The 22,480-nt window shown below is 26.8% G+C and overlaps 5 protein-coding genes across 9 annotated transcripts; 3 read left to right on the forward strand and 2 right to left on the reverse strand.

The window, feature by feature from the left end:
* Window positions 1-2,638: 2,638 nt before the first annotated feature.
* On the forward strand, window positions 2,639-8,590 carry LOC129615055 (guanine nucleotide-binding protein subunit alpha homolog). Its single transcript, XM_055530109.1, has 6 exons — window positions 2,639-3,339; window positions 6,375-6,513; window positions 7,025-7,233; window positions 7,301-7,432; window positions 7,565-7,704; window positions 7,764-8,590. Exons 1-6 carry the CDS (start codon window positions 3,106-3,108, stop codon window positions 8,119-8,121), a joined length of 1,212 nt encoding a protein of 403 aa, XP_055386084.1. The 5' UTR covers window positions 2,639-3,105; the 3' UTR covers window positions 8,122-8,590.
* A 773-nt stretch (window positions 8,591-9,363) lies between these two features.
* Window positions 9,364-12,405, reverse strand: LOC129615402 (uncharacterized). 3 transcript variants are annotated; one of them, XM_055530601.1, is made up of 4 exons: window positions 12,280-12,405; window positions 11,178-12,205; window positions 9,729-11,112; window positions 9,364-9,655 (listed from the first exon to the last, which is right to left on the reverse strand). In XM_055530601.1, the coding sequence occupies exons 2-4, from the start codon at window positions 12,070-12,072 to the stop codon at window positions 9,541-9,543; spliced, it is 2,394 nt and encodes a 797-aa protein (XP_055386576.1). In that variant the 5' UTR covers window positions 12,073-12,205; window positions 12,280-12,405; the 3' UTR covers window positions 9,364-9,540. The 3 variants fall into 3 exon arrangements, with proteins under 3 accessions (XP_055386576.1, XP_055386592.1, XP_055386584.1); XM_055530617.1 differs by having other exon boundaries at window positions 9,706-11,112; XM_055530609.1 differs by having other exon boundaries at window positions 12,268-12,402.
* A 3,017-nt stretch (window positions 12,406-15,422) lies between these two features.
* Window positions 15,423-16,682, forward strand: LOC129615846 (hydroxymethylglutaryl-CoA lyase, mitochondrial). The gene is made up of 2 exons (XM_055531231.1): window positions 15,423-15,633; window positions 15,688-16,682. Exons 1-2 carry the CDS (start codon window positions 15,565-15,567, stop codon window positions 16,588-16,590), a joined length of 972 nt encoding a protein of 323 aa, XP_055387206.1. The 5' UTR covers window positions 15,423-15,564; the 3' UTR covers window positions 16,591-16,682.
* Window positions 16,683-16,863: 181 nt separating this feature from the next.
* On the reverse strand, window positions 16,864-19,069 carry LOC129615819 (GPI transamidase component PIG-S). The gene is made up of 2 exons (XM_055531203.1): window positions 18,090-19,069; window positions 16,864-17,719 (listed from the first exon to the last, which is right to left on the reverse strand). The coding sequence occupies exons 1-2, from the start codon at window positions 18,934-18,936 to the stop codon at window positions 16,983-16,985; spliced, it is 1,584 nt and encodes a 527-aa protein (XP_055387178.1). The 5' UTR covers window positions 18,937-19,069; the 3' UTR covers window positions 16,864-16,982.
* A 1,886-nt stretch (window positions 19,070-20,955) lies between these two features.
* LOC129615975 (beta-lactamase-like protein 2 homolog) lies at window positions 20,956-22,298 on the forward strand. 3 transcript variants are annotated; one of them, XM_055531416.1, is made up of 3 exons: window positions 20,956-21,092; window positions 21,242-21,697; window positions 21,754-22,298. In XM_055531416.1, the coding sequence occupies exons 2-3, from the start codon at window positions 21,304-21,306 to the stop codon at window positions 22,245-22,247; spliced, it is 888 nt and encodes a 295-aa protein (XP_055387391.1). In that variant the 5' UTR covers window positions 20,956-21,092; window positions 21,242-21,303; the 3' UTR covers window positions 22,248-22,298. The 3 variants fall into 3 exon arrangements, with proteins under 3 accessions (XP_055387391.1, XP_055387392.1, XP_055387394.1); XM_055531417.1 differs by having other exon boundaries at window positions 20,964-21,092; window positions 21,180-21,697; XM_055531419.1 differs by having other exon boundaries at window positions 20,968-21,092; window positions 21,261-21,697.
* The last annotated feature ends 182 nt before the right edge of the window (window positions 22,299-22,480 follow it).

Here is a 22,480-nt window from a genome sequence, read left to right on the forward strand (position 1 = left end):
AATAGTTGCCTACTTTCCATACAGATTTCATACGATCTTATTTTATATTTTTCTCTCTTCAAAATTTTATTTCAAATATACATATATACAAAAAAGAATCTGTTTTTTAATAAACAGTATGGAGATAAAGCAATTTTAAAAATAAAAATTTGTAGAAAAAATACTAATATGGAGACAGCTAATAAATTGATGATATTGAAGTGCATTCGAAAAATTTTCGTGTTGCAACTTTTTTGTTAAATATTCTTTATGTAAACACTTAAATATCTTCTGTAGATAATCGAGACCTTGATTAAAGTTTGCTTTTGTTGTCATATACTGTCATAATATTTTTTTAAAATTGATTTGAAAACAATAAACGTCATAAATGAAATTTTAAAGAACTTTTAATTTTTTTTGGATGGTTTTAATTGCTTTTTTGAATTTTGTAGTTCATTTGTAACTTAAAAAGTGTATGCAATATTGTTTAAAATTTCGCAAACTTTTGTTTAAACCAAAAATGACGGAAGATTGCTTATTAAATGAAGTAAACGATAACAATAAAAATATTAAGTATATCAGGTGTCAATTTTGTAACTGTGTGATATTGAAATCTTTATCAGCTTTCTATATAAAAAATGAGGTAATTTTTTCATAGGTAATATTTAATTCAAATTATATTGAGAATTCGTTATTTATTAGTTCAAGCTGCCACTTATGCATCAAAAAAATAAAATAAATATTGATAACATAGAAACAGAAGAATTAATACATTTTTGGGTGGTAGATGACATGTTTACATTCGAAAATATTGGATTTTCCAAGTCTGTGAGTAAAGCTAAATTTCTTATTTGTGCTGACTGCGAGATGGGTCCAGTTGGTTATCATGATTTGGAAAGCGAAAAATCTTACATCGCACTAAGTAGAGTTAAACACGTTGAATAGTATTTATACTATGAATATTAATTTGCATCAACTTTCATTTATAATATTGTGTATTAATATATACATATATAATACACAATAATTTGTACATCATTAATAATATATTCTATATATTATTATATAGAATATTTGAATATGTTCTATATTCAAATATAGAATATATTCAATAATAGTGAAAGTGAAATACAATGAAAGTTGATTTAAAGAAAATGATTTAACAAGAATTTAATAAATAAGTAAATCCTTAGTAAAATAAAAATTATGTATATAATATTTTTTAAAATATATTACACGTTTAATCAATTTCATTGCTGGCAGGTTGATATTAGGATATAATGATAAAAAATGGGAATATAATTAAGATTACCACGTTTTTCTGTATACACAAATAAGAAGTTGTCAAGCCAAAAATTCATAGTGTGTTCATAGTTCCAAATTTTATAACAAAAATTAAAATTTAAAATGGAATATTGAGGAAACTTAAGTCAACTGCAATTTTATTCGGTAAAATGTTCTTACTGATAACAACTGCTAAAAACGCTAAATATTTATATGGTTTACAAATTTCTTATGAAAAGCAGAATAATAAGCATAAGTTTAATTACAAAAACAGAATTCGTAGTATAATAACACATACATCAAAATATTAATTCAACTTCTGAATAAATAATTTAAAATTTTACGATAATCAAAATTTAAAAATTTGATTTTTCAAACCGTGTGTACGAAAAAAAAATGTTACCTACACTATTATGCTTCACTTTATATTATTGATTATAAAATAACTTATTACAAAAATATAAATATTATAAATTATAAAAAGAACTTTAAAATCAGTTAGAAAATAAAGTCAATATCGGGTGTTTTTATAGGATGAAAGAGGAAAGTACAATCTACTGTTTCTTGTCTTTTGTATTCACAACCTATGTATTTTTTAATGATTTATCTCAATAATTGCTTCAGCGCCTTATATGAAAATGAATGATTTTAAGAAGTTTAAATAATTTAAAAAATTCTGATTGACGAAGTAAAGAATTAAACGATAGATTGGTCTTAACAAAAACCAAAGAGAATGTTGATTTCGTTTAATTATTATTTATCACAAAAATTAAAAGCGCAAAGCCTTTACATGTGGTTTTTTCGTATTGGAAATTCCTTTAAAGATCACCTGGTCATTTAATAAATTTTTTGTTATAAAGGAATTAATTTTTAAAGAAAAAGTTAACAAATTTATAGAAAGAAGTTTATTCTCACACTAAAGGTACTTATGTATGTTTCACAAAAATCCCGTGCAAAAACTTGATTTTAAGTAAATTTGGTTCCAAATAAGATTATGAAGGGGCAATCGTAATAGAGTTTGAAAATATTTAATGTGCTCATCAGAGCCAGAGCTTAAATGAGCTTTAAGTTGACGGTCACTTCCCACAAAAATTTCATTCAGCCCATTTGGCTTTAGCGGACTGAATGGTGATTATGTGGGAAGTGACTGTAAAGCGTCGTTCTAGTTAACGGTTCCTCCCCATAAAAACTCCATTCAGTCTATTTGGCTTTAATGGACTGAAGGTGATTTTGTGGAAGGTGGCTGTAAACGTTTTATGAGAAGTGACCGTCAACCGAAATGACTGTCAACCGTTTGTGTTATTTTATATCGTATGTTCTTTTAGCATTTTCAATTGACCGCAGTTTTGTTTTTAGGGTACAATAAAGTAAATGTCAAAAAAGAGTTATTAATCAAATTTTATTTTGCTGTCATTCAAACTGTTCGATTTAATAAATTTATTTTGGTAGAAAATATTCTGAAAATTTTGAAATTAAAGGAAAAGTGACAAATAGCTATTTTTTTTTTTAAAAACAAAGGAAAATGTAGTTTTTTTTTACGGGAGAACTTTTAAAACAGTTTTTTTTCTCATTTATTTGTTAATGATTTAATTCAAAGTACAATTTAACTAAAAACTTAAGCAATAATATTCTTCTAGTTTCAGTACTTTAGCATGTATTTTTAATAAAAATGTTTGTTTCGTGATTTTCTCTAAAATTAGGAAATTCAAGAAAGTTTACAAATGCCTATAAAAAGTTAATTTTTTAAATGATTGTCTTTATTAATATGTTCATTAATGAAAAAAAGTAATGCAAAGAAGTTGACTAAAAGATTTTATGTCAGTGTAAGACAATAATTATAACATGAACACTTATGAAACAGGAAATAATGGTAGCTACGACATCACTTCTCCTAGCACTTCATTGAATTTGCGGCATAATAGAGGTCACTCTCGTGTTTCGTGTTTGAAATGTTGTGGAGATTTAGTCAATTGTTTTTTAAATCTGCGTGTTAATCCTGAGGAAGTAGAACAAAGGTACAAATCTCGGGAAATTGATAAATTTCTGGCAAAAGATAAACAACTGATCGCAAGACAGGTGAGTTCATTAAGTTGTTTTAGACAAATTACAACTAAAAATAAAAATTTCGAAAGATAAAATATAGATCTTTCTTTCTTGATATGTATACTAATGTACCTATGTATGTAAAAACAACATATTACAGTCTATAGTAAAAAATTTACAGTAAGTGTGATATGTTATCGTACGGAATTCATACAATATACTTACATATTATAATATATGATATGTTACCTCATAGAATGCTAACTAATATGAATAGGATGTAGTGTTATAATGGAGAAAAGATATGTGTTCTTCACTTGCGCAGATCAAATATCAACAACAAGTATGTGACTATGAGCTATCTCATGATTAAATAACTTACTACCTACATAAATATTTGCGTACATATTGTCGATGAAAAGGTTAAAATACAAATAGTTTCTGATAAATTCAGGACGAATCGAACCTACCTTTAAATAACATTACATACACATTAATACACTATTATAAAGTAAATAGGCTTGCTATAGCAAGATAATTAAGTAAAATTTTATGACACCTACTAACTGAATAGAAAAATAGTTTAAGAAATATATTCATGCGATATCTCCATACAGACTCCCGAATTTGTTTTACACGAAATTCCTTCAATTACAGTCAATACAGCTTGAAATATCCTCTTAAACTGAACAGTGACGTCAGTTAACTATCTAAGTAAGTGCATACTTTCTTTGGAAAGTATACAGCTTGAAATATCCTCTTAAACTGAACAATGACGTCAGTTAACTATCTAAGTAAGTGCATACTTTCTTTGGAAAGTATACAGCTTGAAATATCCTCTTAAACTGAACAATGACCTCAGTTACCTATCTAAGTAAGTGCATACTTTCTTTGGAAATGATTTTTTTACCAAATATTTTAATCTTAACTAAAAATTTGTGTGTGGGTAATAGGTTTTCAACAACTCCTTAAGGTGTCGATAACACTTATGGGAGTCAGAGAAGAAGGCATCAAATTTTATTTTTTGTACATTGTATCTTACATTTTGGTTGAAACTATGACTTATTAAAAATTTACTTCAATACTAGAATTAATTAAAATAAAATAACATAAGTATTACAACATAATATGCTTGCTTTATTACAAATATAATATAATGTTGTATTTTTTAAGTACCTAGGTGTGGGTTCCTAGGTACTTCTCCTCCAAAATGATGATTAGGATTACATATTTTCTATAAGTATATACATATACTATTCTATAATTTTCCCGATCAATATATTTTACAAAGATATATGGCACATATTATCATTTATTTTAATAGAAAGTTTTAACTTTCGTACACAAAATATGTAAACAATGTGTAAATTTTTATTGCTGAAGAGCAATATGCCGTAAACAAAAGGTTTGATCAAACTTTTTTTGTTTAAGGAAATCCTTAAATTGTTTATAAAACTTCATATATATATCTTGTTTATATCTTCCCCACATAAATTGTTTATAAAACAATTTATATGAGGAAGATAATTCTAAGCAGTTGCATTCCGGCGACCTCAATATGAGGAAATAATACCTGGATAATGTGTCATGTGGACCTACAGATGTGTCAACTTTTTATCTTTCAGAATGCACACTTTATATTTTGTTGTGTAGTTCTTGTGTGACTATGAATTTATCAAATTTTTTTATAGATATCACCTGTATTAATAACCAGTTAAAAAGTAGTTTTAATAAAAACAATTATTATTTTGCTTTTGCTTTTATTTACTTAATATGTTTTAATTGATTATAGCCCTTATATTGTAATTTATACTTGTAAAAGGCTACAATGGATAACAAAATCAGAGAAAGTATTGCGAGATTTACAAATTTTAAAACTAATCTAAATAATTCAAATAAATTTTCCTCAGTTAAATAAATTCAATGCAATTATTTTAAAAATTTAAAATTTAAATTAGATCCGATGTTCGTCACTATATCATGCAGGCGTGATTCGAATAATTTTTAACTCTACAGAAATGTCAGCATTTTTTATGCAATTATTAAAAACCAAGAGATCAAATCAAGTTTATTTTCTTTAAAAGTTCTTTAAATTAAAAACAGATATCGCAATAACCACGCGCAATATTGTTTCTAATGTTGTGCATCTTACTTACAACATCTTATTTTGTGATTTCTGAAATTCAAATTTAATGACGTTGAAAAGCCATGCTAGACTATAATAATTGTAATTTTTTTATTGCTATAATTGGAGCTACTAGTAAGTTAATGCGTACCACGAAAAGTATTTTATAATTTTCCATAATTTCTTCGTATTTGTAATACATTTTTTAATATTAATTGGTAACATATCTTATTTCTTCATATACATAAATAGTATTTTAAAATAAGTTAAAACTTTTTATATCAGACATCTATTGCTTAGATCAAGCATTAAGCATATCGCCAACAGGCGCAAATAATAGATTTTTTTGATTAATTTTAAATAGATTTTTTTGTTAAAATTTTTAAACAACTTTTAATGATAGCATAAAGTACATCAATTTTGTAATTAAATGAATTAAATTAACTAGTAATAAACATATGAAAATTTAAGGAAAAACAACGTTTCACTTAAATCATTTATGTCTCCACATCTATTGCAACCTTCAAACAAAACAAACTTCATGTAAACAATTTACATATATCCTATAATAATATCGCTAAAATAAGTCTCAATATCAAAATTGAGCAATGAACTGGTTATTGAATTTTTTGAATCCTTTCACTAAGGTTAAGGGTCTCATAATATTAAATTATAATGTGTAAATTAGATGTAGCCAATTTTGTTTTTTGATTCGGCATTAAATGAAAAATAAATTCATCATATTGTTGGAATGGGATTATGTGCAAATTTGTTTTTACTAGAAATTCCATTGCTACCACTTAAAAAATAACAGAAAATATTAAAAATTTCAAATAATTTTATATAATAAAATTTTTTTAAATTTAATTTGTTAGCTTTTATTAAAAATTGAAAATCGTGTACGTACAAGCATACAACATATTATATTCTGAAATATTTTTAGGTTAAACTTTTACTATTAGGTGCAGGTGAGTCAGGCAAATCAACATTTTTAAAACAAATGCGAATCATCCACGGAATAAATTTTGAACCAGAGTTAGTAAGAGAATATCAACATGTAATATATCAAAATATTGTAAGGGGTAAGTTAAATTAATAAAAATAATGCAACAAAAAAATTAAAAGAAGAACAAAGAGTTCTCAATCCATCAAAGAAAGAATAGCGGTTAGTCAGAGAAAAAATTTTATAATAAGATACTTTTTACTAAACATGTGTACAGTTGTGCACACGTTTAGTAAAAAGTAGCCATCTCCTGCTAAGAGTTTTTCAAGACTTTTTTAATATTTTGTTCTACGCCCTTTTTGAGACCCAAAATTTCGTGTAAATATTTTTTAAAAAATTAGAACAAAATCTGTAAAGGTTTACAAACTCCTTTTTTTAATATGTTACGCGACCATATTCTGATAATTATTTTTTCATTCTTTTCGGAATCTATTTTATTAATGAAATGACGAACAACATTAAAATATGAGCCATTATAAATTCATTTCATAAAACAGTAACTAACTTTTTTATTACAAATTTAATTGAATTTGATGAAAGACTTTAAAAATGTAATTATAATGCCTTTGATTCAATGTAATTTTATTTAGGGATGCAAGTTCTAGTCGACGCGAGGGAAAAATTAGAAATCCCTTTGGAACATCAGATAACAGAAAAGGCTGCTGAACGAGTTAAACTATTGTACTGTGGCCCTGGCTTAAGTACAGAACAATTTATAGAATATGCTCCAGTTGTTCGTACATTGTGGTATGACAAAGGTATCAAAACAGCTTATGATAGGCGAAGAGAGTTTCAAATTGTAAGATGCGTATTTTATATATATGAATGCGTATAACGAATTTATTTAAATTTATTTCTTTAATTAGAGTGATTCGGTTAGTTATTTCTTTGATGAAGTAAATCGTATAGCTAGGCTGGATTATGTACCATCCCAAAAAGACATTCTTCGTTGTCGTAAGGCCACGAAGGGTGTTTATGAGTTCATGATTAGAATACAGGTCAGTATGTGTTGTTGGTTAAAATATGTATAACAAATTTTATTCGCCGCAAGTAAATCTAAGGCAAAAGTTGTTTTTATTATATTTTCATAAAACTCCTAATTTATTTAATGTTTATCTATTTGCATTCAGAACATTCCGTTTGTTTTTGTTGATGTTGGTGGGCAGCGCACCCAGCGACAGAAGTGGACAAAATGCTTCGATAATTCAGTAACTTCAATTATATTTTTAGTTTCATCCTCAGAATTTGATCAAGTTTTAGCTGAAGATAGGTAAAGTAAATAATATTTATGTATATCAGAAATTAATTTAAATATTATTTCTCCATAAGGAAAACTAACCGTTTGGAAGAATCGAAAAATATTTTTGATACCATTGTAAATAATAGCACTTTTAATGGTATTTCGATAATATTATTTTTGAATAAGTCGGATTTATTGGAAGAAAAAGTGAAAAACCCTGAGACTGATATACGTTCGTACCATCCAGAATTTACAGGAAACCCTCATTCAATATTAGATGTACGAAATTTTATCTTGCAAATGTTTTTAAACGTCCGTCGAAATACAAAAAGCATAATTTATCATCACTATACAAATGCTGTTGACACAGAGAATATTCAAATTGTTTTTAATTCTGTTAAAGATACTATATTACAAAGGAACTTATCTGCTTTAATGTTGTCATAAAATTGGTGAAGCGTTAATGTTCCCTATTTTTTAATTTTTCTACTTTAACAACACTTTTATTTATAAATTTTATAATCGTAATGTTTATTTTTGCAATAATGTTTTTTAAATGAAAGAGAAATTTTTATTTTTATTATCTTAGCAATTTCATATGTAACGTTAGTTTCAATATTAATACGCTCGAATCAAATTCATTATAATCGTTTCAGCATAGTATAGTCGTGGTAAAAATTAAACTGACGAGGTATAAACGAGCTTTACTGAAAAACTCATTGTAAGTTTTAAAACAAATTAGAAAATTGTTAATTACAAGTATATGAATTTTATATAACTGTTTCCGAATTCGGCTTAAAAATTCATATTTTAGTGTATAAGTATTTATAAAATCGTGAAAAAATATAAAAATTTCAAATTTGTATAAAATAGCTTTTAAGTTTGATACACAGTAATAAATTACAAAATTCGGATATGTAAAAAAGGGTATGTGCTTAGCTATATTATTTTTGTATTTATTTCCAAGGAAATAATTGAAAAAGAAGATAAAAAGCAGAGCAAAAGTAGTTGGCGGTATGTATTTACAAAACTCATTTGCAGGGGTTGTAGAATGCCAAAATAACGAAAAATTCAACATGCAATGTACATATGTACGTACATTGCATGGAATATGGAGGATTGGGTAAAATGGTAATAATAACCATCACAAATATATATGTATATCTTCATACATAAATTGAACTAGAGAACATATGTGTTCTGAATTATGTTCTTACACTATCTGTTTACATATTTTTTTCTTCTTAACCCGAGAAAAGATTAGTAGAACAAGAAAGATCCAGAGTAATAAGCACGCATATTTACCTTAATCCATTAATAATTGATTAGCATATATTATATAATACATTTTAAATTCTATTAATTTAAAACATCAAATTTCGAGAGTTAAATATGTATAAATTATATGTATACGCATTGTTCTTAGGCTTAAGTGTTGGCAACCTTGTCCGATTTCCAAAATATGTATATTTATTTTACGTAATAACGTACTCTTGATATTTAGTACGTAATTTGCAAAAAACCCAAGAAAATTTATTTTCAATATATTTTCATGATTTTTTAAACATTTAAAAATGGCATTTTACAAAAAAAAATTGCGTTTTCAGTAATATCAGGTTCAAGTCAAAGGCTAAACTTGTGCTTGTTAAAAGTAGAAATTGTCTAATAAAACAACAAAGAAAATAGGTTAGGTTTTTCTAAAAGGTTTTATTGTACATGTCCAACTGAAATCTTATTTAAATTTAAAAAAAAATTTTTGCGTCAAAATAAGTTGAATTGATAAGTATATACATTTTGATGAATTTCTAAGTTTACGCTGATACTGACACTTTCAATAAAATATTTACTATCCAGTAAAATCAAGCTTCAGTTAAAGACTATGCTTGTACTTCTTAAGATTGCAAGGTGCCTGTTAAAGTGGGAAAAAAACGACAATCTGGTAATGTAAGATTTCAATATCCACTTGATTCGCAAACATGATCTAAAAAAGAAAAATTGCACAATTGTGGGCTAGACATAAATTTTTGTTACCTTCAGATGATCTTTCGATATACCTATTAAAAGGATAACTATAATTGATTTTTCTAGTATCACAGCTGTTTTCAAGCAAATGTCCTACTTTACATTCTGACTTTGGAATTGATGGTGACGTTTTTGTTGGTATTAATATTCCACCAGGTCCTGCATACGGATATCTTCCTAAGAAATTATTTTGAAGAGCTGTATTCCGTATAGTAAACATACCGTTTTCATTTTTTGTTATTAAAGCTGGTTGATCATCATTCAGTGTTTGACATAAAAATTCCGGAGGTACATCCATTCGAGTTAAATTATTAAACACAGGATTTTTTAATGTTATAAAATTAGATTCTTGCGTATTTTGTTTAACTTTATTTTTTCTGTTTTTCTTTTTTGTTTTAATTTTGGATTTTTCCTGATTTTTTTGTTCATCAGTTTGATATGTAGTGGGTAAATGTTTATTTGTATCTTGTTTGATTTGAGTACATCGTTCTGGTCGCTTATATAAATTACTATGGTTCGTATCAATCATTATAAGACCGCTCGGATCATGATTTATAAAATGTGGGGTAATTTCAATATTGGGATAAATAGGTGAAAAATTATTTACAGATGACGGATTAATTTTTATGTCATTAATTTGTTGCGACAATTTTTGAATTGAGTTTTGTTTTACACGTAGAGCTTGAGACGTAATTGGATCAACTTTCGTCAAAGATATTCCTGGGGGTAATTTTAAGTTTTCGACATTTACACCTTGCTTTAATTGCTCCATAATACTTGGGTTCTCAGATTTACAATACGAATTTGGAAAATTATTAGAATTTAAAGAAAGACTTTTAATGGCAGGACATAAATTTTCCAAGCTATTATTAAATTTATATTGAACGTGATTATTGTAGTCACACCCCATTGCACCAAAATTCTGATTGATTTTGCTTGATTGCTCTTGATTTAGTTCACAATCGTGAAAAGCTCCTACATTATCAGATCCATTTAATTTTACTAATGTCAATACATTTTCTTTTCCGAAATTCAATTTAAATGGCTCAATTAAACTATTTTTCAAATCAGTATTTTCGTTGGAAGTAATTTGTTTACTAGTTGATTCAATGACGGAATCGCTGTTCAAGTCCTTTTTCTTTTTAGATTTTTTTTTCTTTTGTTTTTGTTGTACAATATTTTCTTGATGCTCTTCTTTTACCGTTTTCAAATTTTTTGTGGTTTTAAATGACTCAATTTCACACTTAATATTTTTTCCTTTTTTATTACTAGCTTCTTTGGAGTCTGTTTGGTCCTTACTTAAATTATTTGAACAGACTGTTTCAAAATCGTATTGGGAAATTTGACCTTTCAAATGGCAACTTGTTTTGTTTAGTTTTGGATCTATTTTTTCTATGTGTTGAAGTTGATTGTAACCTAAAAAAGAAGAAAAGTTAGTTGCGAAACCGAATGTTAATGGTAAACCGAATACTAATATATACATTGGTATGACTGTCTTGGTGTCCCAGTTTCCTTTTTTTTGTTCACTTTTGTTTGACTGGTTTTATTAGCAGGCAACAATTGACCATTTACAAACGTATATAATAATTTATCTTGATCTGGCGATTTCCCCTTGGCAGTAACAGTTACTTGAGCTTCGCTGTCTGGCAAATATACTCTTCGTATTGTAACAATCCTCTCTGATAAATCTTTACTCGGCTCTGCATTTTCGTTTTCTGGTGCATCGGAAATAGAATTAGGAAAATATCGCGGACTTGTTGAATACAACGGAGAGAATCCTGAAATATCCGAATTTAAAACTGTTGCCCGGAGTATTGTTGGATCAGTTTCTAATTGCGTAGGGTTTTTAGATGTTACTCGATTTTTCGATTTTTCTTCTTTTTCTGTATTTACCTTCACTGCTTCTACATATTGCTGCTGTTCTTCTTTTGTGGGAAGATAAGCAAACTTAAAATTTGGATTGATAGTTTTCAAACTACAAATTAATTCCAGGATATTAGCTTCTATTTTTAACTTTGTTTTTTTTAACTTTTTTATCGTGGTTTCTACAGCCAAAATTTTCCTTTTATCTTGTTTTTTTGTGCTTTTAAAGTCTCTCAGTTCATTTTTTGCTTCAAATTCTTTAAAATAAATACTATGAAATTGTTCGCGAAGCTCTCTCAATTGAAACAAAAGCCTTTTTTCTTCTTTTTTTAATTTCTGTTTAGCCTTTTTTGCCGCTTTTTTCACATCGATGGGTTTATTTAGACTATTAGAAACAACGTTTTTTAAGGATTTATTTGAGTCGACATCAGAGCCTTCAATATAATTCAAAGCATCATTAACCCACTTATTCATATCCCCTTGCAAAATTTCGTTACTTGGTTTCCTTGGCATTTTCTTGTGTTTTTTTCAAATGATTCTTAAATAATACAAAATAGATGTTTGTAATTCACACGTTTCAGGAATATAAAGATGCGTAACCAACTTTAGAGGCATAAACATATACTTCGAATTAACCAAAATAACTCTGTAAAAGTTAAAAATATTTAAGTGAGTATTTAAAGAAAAGCTCGCTTTTTTAATTTAAACATTTTGTTTTACAGTAGAAAATTTAAAAATTATAGCTTGAGTGTTTTGGAATTTTCTTATTCTTGTTCCATTTCTTCTTTGTTTTTGACGTCAAACTTCTTTAAAAACAGAATTTCCCACTAGATAGCCTTTTCTTATGACATTTGAACATTAATTGACATTTGGCAGCTAGCAGGTTCTCAGCGAGCCATATCTACAAAACAAAGTATGTATGTAATTTGATAAATGTCATATTCTACGAAATATATGGTAAGTCTCTCCAAGAAAAATTGTAAAAGCTCAGTTAAATTTTAATATATAGATTATTTTTTTGACAAATTCAAAAAGTATATTAAAATAATACAATTTATTTAAAAATTAAGTAAAAACTATGAAAAACAACATTCTCAAGAGACAAACCATATCATTTTTTTACTAAGATAACTGAATTAGAATTAAATACGGTCTTGTGAGGGAACCTAATAACGATCTCACTTTCGCTGAGTAAAAAAACTACTCTATTCTTATTAGATTCACTAATGTCTTTATATCTAACAAGTCCCAATGCTCAGAGAGAAACTTAAAAGCACGACCTTATTTTGTATGGGTTTTTTTAAATCGAAGTGGCTATTTTTTGAGAAGACATATTAAAATAAATTCACACTTGTTATAAAGCAGGTAAAATTTAGAAAATATATTCGAAAAATCAAAAAAATATATTAATATTTTCATTGATAATTATTTTAAAATTTAAAAAAAGCGGAAAAACAACAAGCACATCCTTCGCCTTCAACGTTTTATATGTTACTGAAAGCATTTCATTATTTTTAAGTGAACAGCTTTTTTTTCTCATAGGGTAAGTTAACTCGAGATATGGGAAGTAACTGTGGTGTCAAGTTGAAAATATAATTAATGAAAGATAATTATTAAATATTGATATAAATACATATTAAAGAAAAAATTTGGAGAGGGAATTAGAAAATAATATCTAAAATACAATCAAATATTATTTGTTAAATACAAATTTTATATAAACTTCAAAATTTTATCTCTATTTTTATTTGAAAAAAATATTAAAAACTTACTATCATTTATATCAATTACCTAAGAAAAAAAAATATTTAAAATGTTTGGAAAAAACAATGATTTATTTTTATGACCGGATTTGAATATTTTTCTATTTTTGAAATAAATGGTATTTTACCAAATGACTCAAAAATTCCGACTGTAAAATAACAGGTATTTTAAAATTTTTGTTCTTTATGTAATATTCTTTCCGTTTAGAATTAAGATAGGTCATACATACACATGCAGGGACATTTTATAAATAGATTGCTCTTGTTTACCTGCTAATAAAATATGAAAAAAGAACACAGCAAAATTTTTGAAGCACTCAATATAACATGTTTGAAATAGTTTTAAAATAATTATTTAAAAAAAATTTATTGGAAGTGGGTATATACATACATATTTATTTTTAATAACTTAAAAACTAGCTGAAATTATTTGAAACAATTTTATAAGTAACGTATAAATAACCGAAATGAGATAATTCAAATTGTTGAAATGTGTCAACCTATATTACTTTTATTAACATCTTTGTTAGCCGACACTACTCAACTTATTGGGAAATACAAAATGTGCATGAAAAATCATACATTCTTCCTCATTAACATTTGAAACCATACTGAAATATAAATTTGAAATTTTTTATCATTTTTTCTTTCCTCCTACCTTTCTTTCTTTTTCGTGCAATAGAATTTAAATGGGAAGCTTTTAAAAAAATGTGTATAATATCCTGAGATTTTTTAAAATATTAAACTCTTTTTTACGTAAAAAAAAGAAAAAAATAATAAAAAATATGACATGATCAGTGGCACTCAGTGTTCCCACTCGGAAAAAACAAAATGTATCCAATTTCGAGAAAAAAATGTATCCAAAATGCATCCAACCTCGTAAAATAGCATTATTATAATAATTCGTCTTATTTTGTACAAATTAACCCATAATTAATATTAATTTGCTTTATTCCACAATATGAGTTTTGTTATTTATACTAAATTCTTTAAGAAATCACATACAACTTCTATTATATTTTAAATGTGAAAGTTAAGGTCAGAAAAAACATATGCATATATGCCTTCTGTAGTTGTTGAACTATGCGGTAAAGACGATTGACCATGAAAACGGACAAATTTTAAAAAATTCGGAAACCTGTTTAGAAAAGCCAGCAAATAACATTTATTGATGATAAAGCAACTTCGCGATTTAATATTAGCAGCATTTTAACTGTTTTGTAATATTTATTTAGTGTTTGAAAAAAAATGTATCCATATTTCAGCAAAATTTTAAAATGTAGCCAATTTCGGCATTTTAGCAGATTTGATTATCTTTGTATCCAAGCTCAAATTTAAAGCAAAAATGTATCCAAATGGATACAATTGTATCCAAGTGGGAACGCTGGTGGCACTTAAAGAAAAAACCAGCAACGAAGCCAAAAATTCGTAATATTTCGTAAAAAAAATTGAGTATTGAGACTTGTTAGATATAAAGACATTAGTGAGACGTTAAATGATATTTTGAGAAAAAATGCAAAAATCCAACTGAAAAATAGAGTAATCTTATTGAACAACATTATAATGGATTATAATAATAGAGAATTCTGATTTAAAGTGAATAAAAAATGAGATGAAAAAGCGAAATACGCGATTAGGCTGTTCATCTTGGATTTTGGCGTATATAAAGTAGACATGTGGAATTCAACACGGTATATTTTGTTTCGTTATTTATTATACGAAGCATAATAAATTTACGAAAATGAGTTGAACGTTTTTACGTAAATGGGTTTATTGCATAAATAGATGTTTTATATGTTAATCTCAAAAACCCGTTTTTTTTAAAAACTCACTTAGGTAACTTGTCTTCTCTTGATAACTTGTCTCACTTAGATAACTTTAAGATAAGTTGTCTTCAAAAGGTATTATGTCACACTTTTTAATTATTTTGCTTTGGAGGAAGGTTAATTTACTCGAAATCTCAAAAAGCGTAGTTGACACCTTAATTTACTGGTGTCTTCAATTGTTATTTTAATTTTAAGTTTAAACTTCTGATTGTAGATGTCGCTATTGCGATTTTCGTCGAATGTTTTATATCGCCTATATTGAGAGTTGTAGCAATAAAAATATTCTTGCGAATTAAATGAATCTTGACATTACAAAAAATCATTATAAGTATTGTCGTCAGCCGTGAAATAAATACATACGTACTTCATGTTATACCTTTTAAACTCAAAGTTTAGATTTCAAATCTGAAAATAATATGATTCAATTATTAAAAAAATTTTGTACAATAAATTTAAAAAGTTCTAGGAAATGTTGTACATTAATGGTACCATGTGCGCATGATTTAAATTTAAGTTATTAAACAAGTATCAAATTCTAGTCTGGAAGTATTCCATGCGATGTGCGTATAGTTGAAGTTGGACCAAGAGACGGACTACAAAATGAAAAACAAATTGTTCCAACTTCGGTAAAAATAAATCTTATTAATGGTTTATCTGCAGCAGGTTTAAAAACAATAGAGGTTACATCGTTTGTTAGTCCAAAATGGGTACCTCAAATGAGTGATAATTCGGAGATATTAAAAAACATAATTAAGTATCCCGGTGTTTCATATCCAGTACTAACTCCAAATTTAAAGGGATTTGAAGCTGCTGTGTGCGCTGGTGCTGAGGAAATTTCAATTTTTGGAGCAGCATCTGAATCTTTTTCAAAAAAAAATATAAATTGCACAGTAACGCAAAGTATTGATAATTTTCGTCCTATTTTGAAAGCTGCATTGGAAAAAAAAATTAAAGTACGTGGATATATATCTACCGTTGTTGGATGTCCTTACGAAGGACCTATTTCCCCTATTAAAGTTGCCAAAATTGTTGAAAAGTTTTTAGACATGGGATGTTATGAAATATCTTTAGGAGATACAATTGGTGTTGGAACGCCAGGTTCAATAAAAAAACTACTAGATGTAGTTTTAAAAGCAGCTGATGTTGACCAAATTGCTGTACATTATCACGATACATATGGACAAGCTTTACCAAATATATTAAAGTCATTGGAATACGGCATATCGGTCGTTGATGCTTCGGTTTCTGGTTTAGGTGGTTGTCCATATGCAAAAGGAGCTTCAGGAAACGCAGCAACCGAAGATGTTGTATACATGCTGAATGGAATGGGTGTTGAAACCGGAGTTGATATAGAGAAATTGATTGATGTAGGTAGGTATATATGCCATGAATTACATCGAAATTCAGACTCAAAAGTTAACAGGGCCTATAAGAAAATTTGAATACATAATGTAATTATTCAGTAAAATATACTTGAAATTTATATTTTGTACATAATGAAGTTTGAAATATATTTGAAGTTTTTGGTAAGAAATTTTGCAAAGAATTCAGTTTTGAGAAAAAAATTTCATTAATGGAAATAATATATTTAAGAAATTTTTGAAAGAATCGAAAGAAATCCATAAAAAATTTCATAATTTAGAAACATCTGTTATTAAATAGGAAAAGAAGTAGTAACCAAAAAGGCATTTGTATTAAATTATGTATGAATTTTTAAAGCAATTCCATGTAAGTACGGATTATTTTATACAACAGAATACTTTATTTTAACTTCAATATATTAAATAGCGAGTATCTCTTAATTCTAATTAATTCTAATTATTTAATACGTTATTCAGCTTCCCTTCGTATACCACTTGAAGATCATTACAGATGATGTGACTACTGGAACCATAATAGGTAAAAACAAGGGTATGTAAATTGCGTATTTTTGTTCGTCAGGAAAATAGAGCTGAGCTAACAAGCTAGCATCAAAGAAGGCTCGTTCCGAAAACACGTAACTTTCATGAGCATATTTTGCCGCTTTCGTCAAGTTTCCATTAATTAAAAATTCTTTAGCCTTAATAACATTTTCATAAGCTTTGTTTATTGATACGCCTACATCGTCATTAATAACGATGTAGTTGATATTATTTAATAGTTGAATTAAAGATTGTAAAGTTCTTATTGCCGTTAAGATTTCACTGACAACAATCCGGCGAATATAACCATCATACTGCCATTCATGTGGATATAATGATTGGGTTTCTATAATTTTAACTCCTTCAATATGTGGATTCAAATTTATTTCGTAATAGTTTTGTAATTGAAACAGTAGGGACTGCATCACATCCTTAGAATTAACATTAAATTTAGTTCTTTGAGAATTTTCTTCATACTTTTCACATACAGCTAATGGGGGGTTGTATATGGCTACGGAACCCCATTTAGGAGAAATAAATGATTGAACAGAAGAGTTTTTAACAGATAAATTTATGGACTCATGTCGTTGATATATATATATAGGTGATGTTTCACATGGGGAAATATATATGACCAAATTTATAACTGGATTATCCGAAGTAATAAAACCTGGAAATAAATAAATTTTATTAAATATTGTTAGTACTGAATTAAGAAAACAATGCCGAATTTAATATTAATTTTTACTAAGATCGTTCTTTTTAAAAAATTCAACTAAATATTTTATTTGGTGTTTTTCATTTTAAACTGAACAATAAAGCTTTTTTATTTTACTTGAAGTCTATCAGAATAATCCGAAAAAAAAAAATAAAATTTTTACAATATAGGTACACTGTTATTTTTACAATATAGGTAAAATCACTGTTTTTATTGTTTAAGCAATAGATACTTACATGTACATATGTATATTAAGCATCTAAACTAAATTTGTTAGAATTTAAATATGTATGCGATGCCAAGTGGAATGATGTGTACTCACCCAAATTTTTTTCCACTGAAGTTATTATATGTGGTAAATCTGCTTCTGATAACCCGTAGTGTCTTCCAGTTTTAGATTCGTCTTTGACATGTTTTAACGGCAAATCAAGAGATATTTGATATTTGAACTGAGTTTTTAATGTAAACTTTGAAATAGGATTAATATATTTTAAAAGAGGTTCTAAGTAAAGTTGAACTGCTTCTTTCACATTCCATTTAACATCAATTTTGTTAGGATTCGGATTAATAACTGAAATAACGACATTTTGATGATTGAGAACATATGAACCATGAATTCTATCAGATTTTTTTTCATTTATTATGTTTAGTATATCATTCACTTTCAACACATGCCGTAAAACTTTGGCTAACTGCTTAGGTGAAGCTTCTTTGGATATATAAGCAGTTCTTTCCGACGTTACCAAAACGTCTTCTTTTTGTGAAATCCATTCCATTATTAAGAAATCTCCAATATTAATTTTAACAAATCTGGTTTTCAATAAATTTTCTAAAGAAGCTGGGGTTTTTATATCATTTGTGCTAACATTTAATGGTACAAAATTAATGTGAAATATATCGGAATGTTCGAAATAAGATTTAATGCCTTCAATTAGATATGTAGATCGCAAGATATCAGACGAGCAAACGTATACATTTAAAAAAATTTTTATGTTCTTTGCATTTAAATATTTTATTTCGTTATTGGGAAGCGTACTTCTGTAAACTTCTGTAGTTTTCCACCACATAGGAACTCCTATAATAACTACTACTACCATAAAAGCTAGTGATGAATAAATTTGGAACTTATCCTTGATCTTTTCATTCTTAAATTTTGAGGAATCTTCCATTTCTATTAAACAGAAAATTAGTAGAAATAACAAATCTGTAATATTATTTAGAAGTAGTTATAGTCGTATTAGTATAAAGTTAAATTTTGAAAGGATGTACGAAATTACACAAACTTCGAATGTAAAATATGTACAGATTAAACTATTTTGAATGTGTAAATATGAAAGGTATAAATAATAAAATTGTCAATAAAAATGTCGGCAAATTAGTTTAAATTCCGAATGCAAGTTATTTAAATTAGGGTTAGGTATAAATCAAAGTATATCTACTAATAAGTAATTCGACTCGTTCCATTCCGTTAGTTTTCATTTGCATCTTGCTTCCAAATTCTTAAAATATTCCATTTTTTTTACAAATAGATGGTAATAAGAGTTGTGTAGGCAAGAAAGCAACAAAATATTGTAAACAAACGAGTGTATCAAAAACATTGAACTAAAATAAAATTAAATTAAGTTAGGTAAAAATTTTGTTATTTTTATTTTGAAATAACAAAATTTATTTTTCATTTTATAAAATTTAGGTAAAAAATTCGAATGTATGGAAGCAAAAGAGTTTGAAATTTCAGGTATGAATGTACACATGCATGTACCTGGTACAATAGATACACATTATCAGGTAGTGACATAGAAATAAAGTAATTTATAAGGAAAACAAAGGTGTATGCATACTGATTACTTTATGAAATATAATTATTAACAATTCATGGGAAATATGTTCTAAATTTATTAAGATTGAAATAAAAATAAAAAATTTAAAGATAATTTATTTATTTTATTTATTAATTACAAATGCCTAACACTAAATATTTAAAATATTTTCAAAACTACATATCTCTTCACATCTTTAATGTTTACCCATTTTTATAAAAAAAAATATTTTTTTCACAACTATTTAAATTTTTTTTCACTATTGTACGTCTTTTCAAAATTTATTTTTATTATTTTTAAAAATTATATTATATAAATTATAATAATTTTTTTAAACACTTTTTTTCTTCTTCGCTTTTATAATATAATACACATTTTTTGCCTCCTTGTACTGGAATGAATTACAGAAATTATTGTGTCGCTTTTAAAATTCTTAATATTTTTCCCTATACTTTATATAGGAACAAATAATAAAGTGTCGCCTTTCAAAATTACATTATAAAAAAACAGGTTGACATCTATTGCGTACTCTTTCCCTCTCCCAAAAATTCTTATGTGTATAAAAATGAAAATAAGAAAGTATACTGCTTAACTTTTTTAACTAAAGGAATTTTTTGTATATAAAAATTGGTGAGTGATTGCATTAGTGTGATGTAAACGGAGAGTCGAACTACTTGTTAGTGGATATACTTTGGTATAAATATTCTGTTCAATTATAAGAGAGTTATACGCAATCAATTTTGATTACTTTAATTTTCCGTACTTGAGATTACTGGGATAGTATATCTGTCAGATTTTTCATTAATGTTAAATTAAAAGACGAAGAACAGAAGATATAGAACTATTGATCCTAGAACAAAATTATCCAAACAAAATTACCGTGATGCCGCAGCAACATAACAAAACTGAACGTTTTCATAAAATGCAATTTGTCTTTATTAATGTTTATTATAAAACGAATCACGTTTCATTTTATAATTTTATTTTTATCAAAATTTAATTTACAGTGACAGGAGATGACTTATAAGCATAGTGATTAGATAGTGTAAACATGTAAAGTGTTTGACAATTTAAATGCTAATAAACAGAAACATTAAAAAAATCACAATTTTTAGGGGTAACATTTTGAAGATTAAATAAACTTCTTTTTTGGACATATCCAAATTAAAATATATCTACAAAAAAAAAATAAATTAAATATAGAAATTTGCTAGAAAATAATGCAAAGAAAGATTCTTCTAATTTTGCAACCACAATAAAAAATCCAATTGTGGAAAAGATTTCAAAACGGCAGTTCTGCTTTTTGTACGAGTGTTTCGTGAAGTGACGTTATTTGTGTATATAGTGAATTTAAAAAAATGTCAAAACTAGTAAAATAGTAAACATTGAACAAGTAGTTTAATAATTTGATAAAATTTCACCAAAGAAAGTTAAAAATTGTTGATTTATTAATACTTGTTATAAAAACTATCTATAAAATCTATTTATCAAAAGGGTGTCTCTTTTTTGTAAGTATTTTAAATCCACAAACTTTCAGGTATAATATTACGTTGTTTTAAATACAATTACACTGTATTTCAATGTGCAATTTTAAGCTTTCGAGTATTTAAATAATAAATTTTCTCACGGAATTCATTAATTCTCTACCTATAAATAGACTTCATATCATTGATAAGGTACTTGCGTGTTCAAATTTGAGAAAGAAATAAACCATTGGTGATGAGCTTGATAAAATTACGGAGTATACCTGATGTAACTAAAATTTCACAACATATAATTCGCGTGCTAGGGTGTAATCCAAGTGCAATGACATTACAAGGTACAAACACATATTTGATAGGAACGGGGAAAGAGCGTATATTAATTGATGCAGGTGATGCCAATGTTCCTAAATATGTACAGCTACTAAAAAGAGTTTTAAAAGAAGAAGATGCTAAAATAAAAGATATTATATTAACACATTGGCATCATGATCACATTGGTGGTGTGAAAGATATCCTTCGGGATGAAAAGTGTAGGGTATGGAAATACGAAAGAAGTGATGCAGATGATGAGATTTTACCTAACATAGCAATTAAAAAATTGAATAATGGTCAAATATTTAAAGTGGAAGGTAATTGGTAAAAAATATGAACCTAATATCAACTGAAAATTAAATTTTTTCGATAGGAGCAGTATTAAAAGTTGTACATACACCGGGCCACACTACTGATCATGTTGTCTTAACCTTACAAGATGGTTCACTTTTTAGTGGCGATTGTGTTTTGGGAGAAGGCACTGCTGTTTTCGAAGATCTTTATGAGTACATGAAGAGTTTAAAAACTATTCTTGACTTAAACCCAAAAGTTATTTATCCTGGACATGGAAATATAATTGAAAACCCTATAGAAAAGTTAAATTACTATATTGAACATAGAAATCAAAGAGAAAAACAAATTATTGATGTTTTTGAAACAAATGCGAAAAAAACTTTTACAGACAGAATGATTGTGGAAATTATTTACGAAAACTTACCTGAAAATTTAAAATTAGCAGCCGCATTTAACGTAAATCATCATCTTATGAAACTAGCTAAATGTGGACTTATAAAGCAAATTACTGGAGGTGGTGAAAATCTCTGGATATTAGTAGAAAAAGGTGAACTGTCTAAATCTACATTATAGTGTTATGTATATTTTTTTAAATGTGATGAAATATAAATTTATAGATGCTTATGTAAATGTGTATTATATAAAATGTAATTTCTTTATACATATGTACATATATAACATATCAATTTGAAATTGAGCCGCAATCAAGTAGGTAGGTACTGTATTATGTATTTTTCAATGTTTGACATTTTAACATATAATATGTATGTACCTATATATATGTAATATTTAGTTTATTAAGTGTA

Source organism: Condylostylus longicornis, unplaced genomic scaffold, assembly GCF_029603195.1.
Source record: "Condylostylus longicornis isolate FDR11 unplaced genomic scaffold, ASM2960319v2 ptg000005l, whole genome shotgun sequence".
In the NCBI taxonomy this organism is placed as follows: Eukaryota; Metazoa; Arthropoda; class Insecta; order Diptera; family Dolichopodidae; genus Condylostylus; species Condylostylus longicornis.